Raw genomic sequence first — 7,741 nt, forward strand, 5'->3', positions numbered from 1 at the left:
TAATAATAATGATAATAATAATAAATCTTATGAAAATGAAATAAAAATAATATTAATTTATTAATATAAAAAAATAATATATATTAATTTTAAATAAGTCAATTATTTATATTTTATTTTTATAATTTTTTATGTAGACTATACTTTTTGTCTCTCAATTTTTGTAACAAAATTTTCATAATAAAAATAGAAAATATAACTTTATAATAAAAATATTTATTAAATATATTGAATAATTTAAGGTTGATTTAATTATTTGTCTCTCAATTATCATCGTTGTTGTTATCATCTTTTAAATTATTTTTTTATTTTAAATTATTATTATTATTATTATTATTATTATTATTATTATTATTATTATTGTTATTGTTATTATTGAGGGTGATATGTGATAAATGATATTTTTACATAAATAAATTTAATATATATATATATTTAAATATTGCATTTAATTACAAAATATCATAATTTTAAAAATTTAAAATTAAAAAAATAATAATAATTTAAATTATAAATATTAAGTAATATTGTAAACTATAATGATAATTAAAAGAGAAATAAAATAATAAAATAATAATTTATATTAAAAATAGTTATTTATGAAATGTGACACGTAGCAAACTCTTCAAGGAAAGTATCACGAAACATTATCTTAGGAATAACTTCTTACTTTATATATATTTTGCTAAATTAATATTACTGGTATGGAAATTAAGATAAATCATTTTTTATTCTTTTAAAAATTTTATAATTTTTGAAGCAATTTTCACGTTATAAAAAAATAAAGTTTTTAGTGCAAGCATTTTTGCTTCTCATTTATTAGATATTGCTAAAGTCTTAAGCATAAGCCTACATGGTTGGTGTGGGGAAAAAAAGATTAATGCAATATCCAATTTTAATTCAAAGTAATCTATTTTTTTAGTATTAATAATTATCTATTTTGATTTAACTCTATGTATGTGGTTCTATCTTTTGTTATTCAATATGTAGTTTTATTTTTCATTAGATTATGTTTTTATTTTTTTAAGTTTTGTTCGATAATATTAATTATTTTAATAGCGATTAATTATTTTATTATTAATTATACATTAACGATTAATATTAATTATTTATATAGTGATTTATATAATAATTAATTAAAATATTAAATATTATCTTAAAAGTTATTATCAATAAATGGTTACATCTTATGCAGCCTATGTCCATCTTAATTATAATTGATATGTTTTCATTTTGTATTTTTTTTTATTTTTAAAAACCATTGTTTTTGGAAAAAGCTAAAATTGATGATAGGTGTTGAGGGTTATATAAACAGTTAATCCTCTTAATTCTTAATATCAAAATAAAAAAAATAAATATATTTTTATATTTGATTGGAGCTTTCATTAATTTATTGATAATTTTAATTATTATTGTAGAGTGTAATTATTATAAACTCATTACCTTTTTATGGAAATTACAAACTCATTATTATATGGAAAAAAGTCCAATAATTTTTAAATTAAATATTTATTATAAAATTTGTGAATATTCAATGAAAATATACATAATATTAAAATTATAAATATTTAATCTAAAGAATGCATTGCATTATTACCAAACTGATCATTAAATGAATAAATAAATGGAATATTTATGGACGTTAAACGAAAAAAAAATTCTCATTCCCATTTGCTCCTAATTTGGTGGGTGTGGTTGAAGTCCCATATGAGCACCAGGCTTCCATCCATTCTTCTCAGTACAAACCTCTCAACCAGCACGTAACATCCAAATTTCTTCCGCTCACCAATTCCCCCGAATTCCTCCACTTTTTTCACGCTCACTCTCCTCTCTCTCCCACCATCCCATCCCACTCTTTCTTGCTCCCACTTCACTCTCTCAACAACTGCTAAACTCAATCCCACACTTGCTTCTCTTCCCCCATCATCACTGCTCCTAAACCACATCACCCCACCATCAACCACATTCTTTTCATCCAACACACCTTCCCTCCCTGCAACTGCAACCACTTCTTTTTTAACAACAACATCCACAGCCACTGAGTTCTTGCCTTCAATATTATCACACTCAAAAATTCTTTCCCATCTTTGCTCTAGTGTCATCGTATAATACCTTGAACCACTCATCTGACCCTTCAGCTTTCCTTGTTCTTTGATAAACATGAAAGGACAATACCATTTTCCTACTACTACAGGTGCACAAGTTTTTTCTGATAATGGGAAGTTGAAATCTGGCAGGCGTGCACGGAGATTTCTGTCAAGCCCTGGTGCTTCATTCAACGTGAAATCATATGGAGTTGAGGCTGACACTCGCCATCCTTTTCTCCTTAAGAATCTTGGAGGATAGCCATCTGGAGCTACAGACTTGGCAACATAGCCGCCCCAGTCTCTTTTCTGTACCTCAAATTGTTCATATATGTCTCTCGGATCCAAAGCCTGTGGCTCCATATCAGAAATACAGCAACCAAAGCAGCACATTTCCATGTTGTCCTCATCATTTGAGCTTGAATATGCTTTCCTGAATTAAAATATATATTTTTGGAAGATCAGAAAGATTGTCAATTATTGAGCTATTAGTCCAAGGGCATTAACAAATGCATCTTAATGAATATAAACATACCCTTTATCCGATCCCTTTCGCTCAATCACGTAGTACAGATTGGAAGAAAGTGGGAGATTAAGCACAGGAATAAAAAGAACACGGTTAATCGAAACATGATTGTGCTCTCCACCAGAGTCATAGAGAACTTTAAGATTCTTGTTTTGAGGGAAAGGCAGGTTCTTGACTCGATGGCTCTTGAACAATCCAAAACAACAAGTAGGCTCAGCTTCTTCATCTTGGATTACCAAAATACCAGAATTTGGGCCTTCTGGAGGTGGTGATGAAAGGGCTGAGGGATCTCTTTTGTACAAAGAAAGAGGCCTGGTCACATACATTTTCTTTTTATTTTCTTTTCACCTATTCTTCTATTCTGTTTTGGCTTTTATATTGATCGCAATCTTGAAATGTATGTGTGTATATATATATATATACATAGAAGAGGTAAGATATGAAAAGTCAAAATATTTATGAGATTGACAAATAGAAAAGTTAGATGGGGTTCTTTAAGGATTACAAGTCAAAGGGTTTTATTATTATCGGTTTGATCATTGCACACCCAGAAGCTATTTGAACTGGGTAATCCAGCAACAATTCTAGCATTCATTTCATACCCAGAAGCCAGAAACATTTTGAACTTGACCCAATTGAATGCTGATTGGGTCAACATAGCTACACAAGGCATACAATATGTGGTCAAATGCACATGGAAATTTATCAGGTACGAAACCTGAGATTGAGATTTGGTCTAACAAGATGAGGAAACGTAGCTTTTGCGTGCAAAAAAAAAAAAAACGCAAGGTTCATTTCCGTGCACGAGTGATCTGCTTGAAATTATAGGGTAATAATACCAATTTAGTCAACGGATCCAACTATCTCATCTTTCCATGTTCCTTCTTGGATAAACAGGAAATGTCAAATTGATTTACAATAGCCTTCCCTACAGAAACAGGTCCGCAGTTCTGATTTGATCTGTATAGGGTAAATCTAGATGGATATTAAAATCTATTATTGGTTTTTTATCTATAAATTTTGTTATGTTGAGATTTTTTGAGACAGTATTAGAATCTCTTTAATCAAAATATTTTTTACGTTGATGAAGCATTCTTGCAATTGTTTTTTGTAGTGATATACACTGGAAAGGGGAAATATGGCAAAAATCTGGTTAATTTGTTACAACTAATTAGTTCATTATGATGAAAAATCCTATAAGGATGATTAATTGTTAACCTTTTTTCCAATTTTTTTTCTAAGAGCAACTTCAACTCTGAATTTCTGTTCATATGCAAGTAGTAAGTTAAAAAATTGCGGGCGAGTTCAAGCCCAGACATGCTTAACATGTAACAGAACAATCAAACTTAAATTGGTGCAGAAGAACAGCTACTGCAAACTTGGGAAGAAAAATAATGAATGTCATTCTTTATATCCGATGATTATATATATATATATATATATATATATATATATATATATATATTACATTATAAATAGGTTTAATTTTGTCTCACAGGGCATCTATAATTTTCTCATTCCCATTTGCTCCTAAGATGCTGAGTGTGCTTGAATTCATAAGTAAGCACCAAGCTTCCATCCATTCTCTTCAATGCAAACCTCTCAACCAACAGATAGCAACCAAATTTCCTCCACTCATCCATGCCTTGAAGCTCTTCCACTTTGTTCACCTTCACATGCCTTTCACCAACACCAATCCACCCAAACCTCTCTTGCTCCCATTTCATTCTCTCAAAAACTGCTAAACTCAAGCCTAAATTTGCTTCTTCTCCTGCATTGTTAATGCCTTTAAACCACATCACCCCGTCAGCCACAATGCTCCCAGCTTTTCCTCCAGCAACTGCAGCCACTTCTGTTTCAACGACAGCGTCCACAGTCGCAACGTTGCCATTATTATAGCTATTTTCGCAAGCGAAAATTTGTTCCCATTGTTGTTCAAGTGTCATCTCATAGTACCTTGATCTATTCACCTGATCTTCAAGAGTTCCATCTTTGATAAATATGAAAGGACAATACCACTTTCCTACTACCGCAGGTGCGGAACTTTTTTGAGACAATGGGAAGTTGAAGTCTGGAAGGCGGGATCGGAGAATTTTGTCAAGGCCTGGTGCTTCATTTAGCTCGAATTTAGTTGAAGTTGAGGTTTGCACTGCCCAACCTTTTCTCCTCAAGAAATCTGGAGGGAACCCATCTGAAGGTACAGATTTGGCAACAAATCCCCCGCACCAACTTTGAATCTCAAACTGCTGATATATGTCCTGAGCCTGAGGATCAAAAGGTTGCGGTTTCAAATCAGAAATACATCTACAAAAACAGCACGTTGTCATGTCCTCCTCCTTGGAGTTTCTGTAAGCTTCCCTGAAAGTAAATTCAATCAAATGTGAATGAAAATTTCCGAACCAAATTACAAAGCAAGCAAAATAAAAAGAAAGATAATACATGTACCCTTTACGCTTTCCATGTCGTTCTATGCAGTAATATTGATTGGAAGATAGTGGTTGGTTGAGAACAGGAATGAAGATGACAGAGTTTGGGGAAGTGTCTGTTGAATACTCTACCGTCAAGTTCTTGTTTTGAGGAAAAGGTAAGTCTGTAACTTGATAACTCCGGCACAATCCAAAACAACAAGTAGTCTCAGCTTCTTCATCTTGGATTACCAATATTCCAGAATTTGGACCGTCAGGAGGAGGTAATGAAAGAGCTGAAGGATCTCTCTTGAACAAAGACAGAGGCCTCGTCACGTACATTTCTTATCTTCTTCTCCAAAATTTCCTTGGCTCTTCTAAAATACTTATCCTTTGGAATTGGAATTTTAAATGAGTATTTATCTCAATCTTGTTTTGTATAAGCTTGACAATTACAACACAGGATTCCTCCATGCCGGCTGGACAAACCGAGTTGAATATTCTAAGGGTGGAAGGGGTCAATTATTGAAACAGCCCCGCCGGCGCCGCTTTTAACTCAAAATTTTAGAATTAATTTAAACAAAAAATTGAAAATAGGCTAAACTAAACTTCTTAGCGTGAGATTGAAATCCTGATGGTCAGCAGATTGCTTTCTCATTATCTTTGTGACTGGTTTTTTTTTTTTTCTAAATCTTGAAAATTATTAACGAATGAATTATCAGAGTTTAAACACTTACTATCTTTTATTATGAGACATATACTCAATAGTTAAACTACCAAGTAAATAATATTAATTTGTAATTTACTTTCATAAATTTTCAAATGCCTCCTTACCTATTTATATATGAAAGAGAAAAAATATATATCTTTTTCTCAATTTAATGAATTATTAAATGCATTTTTAATCAAATTTAAAATAACAGGGATAATTTTTGCTCTTTTCTTATTTTATTATTCTAAATTCTTCTTATTCGACTCACTTGCTCCCTTCTAGCAATATAAGAAAAAATATAATCCATCTTTCAATTATAGTTACATAAATTGAAACCCACTCTAGCTTCTCCTCCCATGTTATCAAGGCTCTTAAACCCCATCACCCCATCAATTATGTTCTCCTCACTTTGCGGCACAGTTTCTGTTAGAAATTATCCTAGACACTGCAAAAAATAATAAAATAAAAAAAAATATATTGATTTCGTCAATTTGTTAGACGTGCTCTGTTTTTATTTCTTTTATGCTCAAGTGGATTGTAAAGACGTGGTCTGGTATTGTTAGGTAGTCTTTAGGAAGTTTGTTATTCATGTTTGTTTTTGTTTCCATTTATTTTATCATGGCTAGAATCATGGATCATGATCCTTATCGTTAGTTTTTTTTTTCTTTGTATTTAAACAGTGTTTTGTTCAATGAAAATAATTAAGTTGTTTTAGTCTCCATTGTTTTATTATTAACAATTGGTATCAGAGCCCTTATCTTAAGGGACTTGTTATTTGGGCGTGAGTGTTATTTGCAAACACCAACTCTCAAAATTTTAGATTACTCATTCCAATGTCTTCAAAAGATTTTTCCCCTGTTCCACCTCCTGTGTTCACTAGCAAAAATTATCAATCATGGGCAATCAAAATGACTGCTTATCTACAAGCGTGGGATCTCTGGGAAGTGGTTGCTGCTGAAGATCTTGAAATCGATCCACTACTTGAGAATCCAACCATGCAACAAATCAAGATACACAAGGAGAAAAGCACAAAGAAGTTTAAGGCCATATACACAAGTAGAAAAGCACAAAGAAGTTTAAGGCTAAAACATGTTTGTATTCAGCAGTGTCTGAATCACTTTTTACCAAGATCATGAACCTGGAAACAGCTTTTCACATCTGACAATACCTCAAGATAGAGTTTCAAGGTAATGCACGTACCAGAAGCATGCGTGTCTTGAATCTCAGAAGACAGTTTGAACTGCAAAAGATGAAAAACTCCGATACTGTGAAGGAGTATGTTGATAGGCTACTGGAAATCGTTAACAAGCTCGGGTTTCTCGGTGAAGATATGCTTGATAGTAGAATTGTTGAGAAGATTTTGGTAACATTACCATAGAGATTTGAAGCCAAAATTTCTGCCTTGGAGGATGTTCGAGACCTTACAGAAATTTCTCTAGCCGAGCTATTGAATGCTCTACATGCACAAGAGCAAAGAAGGTAGATTAGAGAAGATGGCTCAGTTGAAGGCACAATGCAAGCCAAGTTGTAACTTCAGGACTTTGGAAAAGGCAAGAAGAAGAAAGGAAAGAAGAACAAAAGCAATCCAAGTGCTAGTGTTGGAAATAATTCAACTTCTAAAGCAAGCAGCAATGGTGTAATAGGTAACAAAGGAGGTCATTATCTTCCTTGTCAGCATTGTGGCAGAACCAATCATCCTCATTTCTGATGTTGGAGCAGGCCTGATGCCAAATGCAATGGGTGCAATCAAATGGGGCGTGTTGAAAAGATTTGCAAAAACAAAGGCAACCAGCTAGTGAATGAGGCTCAAGCTGTGCATCAAGAGGAGGAAGAGCAACTGTTTGTGGCATCTTGCTATGTTAGCAATATTTCAGTTGATACCTACCTTGTGGATAGCGGTTATACAAATCATATGTCCAATAATGCAGAACTCTTCAAGGTTCTTGACAAGACTGCAATCTCAAAAGTTCGAGTTGGGAATGGAGACTATATTTCTGTGAAAAGTAAAGGTTCA

General features: G+C 32.5%; 2 protein-coding genes across 2 annotated transcripts; both read right to left on the reverse strand.

Moving 5' to 3' along the window:
* Positions 1 to 1,567: 1,567 nt before the first annotated feature.
* Positions 1,568 to 3,025, reverse strand: LOC110659421 (uncharacterized). The gene is made up of 2 exons (XM_021817346.2): positions 2,620 to 3,025; positions 1,568 to 2,517 (listed from the first exon to the last, which is right to left on the reverse strand). The coding sequence occupies exons 1-2, from the start codon at positions 2,934 to 2,936 to the stop codon at positions 1,662 to 1,664; spliced, it is 1,173 nt and encodes a 390-aa protein (XP_021673038.2). The 5' UTR covers positions 2,937 to 3,025; the 3' UTR covers positions 1,568 to 1,661.
* An 833-nt stretch (positions 3,026 to 3,858) lies between these two features.
* On the reverse strand, positions 3,859 to 5,544 carry LOC110659447 (uncharacterized). The gene is made up of 2 exons (XM_058132331.1): positions 5,056 to 5,544; positions 3,859 to 4,968 (listed from the first exon to the last, which is right to left on the reverse strand). Exons 1-2 carry the CDS (start codon positions 5,355 to 5,357, stop codon positions 4,125 to 4,127), a joined length of 1,146 nt encoding a protein of 381 aa, XP_057988314.1. The 5' UTR covers positions 5,358 to 5,544; the 3' UTR covers positions 3,859 to 4,124.
* Between the last annotated feature and the right edge of the window lie 2,197 nt (positions 5,545 to 7,741).

The sequence above is a fragment of the Hevea brasiliensis genome, chromosome 13, assembly GCF_030052815.1.
Source record: "Hevea brasiliensis isolate MT/VB/25A 57/8 chromosome 13, ASM3005281v1, whole genome shotgun sequence".
Classification (NCBI taxonomy): domain Eukaryota; kingdom Viridiplantae; phylum Streptophyta; class Magnoliopsida; order Malpighiales; family Euphorbiaceae; genus Hevea; species Hevea brasiliensis.

Coding starts and splice junctions, on each gene's coding strand:
- LOC110659421 (XM_021817346.2), bottom strand. CDS start 2,936: ATGTATGTGACCAGGCCTCTTTCTTTGTACAAAAGAGATCCCTCAGCC. Junction 2,518..2,619: donor CGAAAGGGATCGGATAAAGG/GTATGTTTATAT, acceptor ATTTTAATTCAG/GAAAGCATATTCAAGCTCAA.
- LOC110659447 (XM_058132331.1), bottom strand. CDS start 5,357: ATGTACGTGACGAGGCCTCTGTCTTTGTTCAAGAGAGATCCTTCAGCT. Junction 4,969..5,055: donor CGACATGGAAAGCGTAAAGG/GTACATGTATTA, acceptor ATTTACTTTCAG/GGAAGCTTACAGAAACTCCA.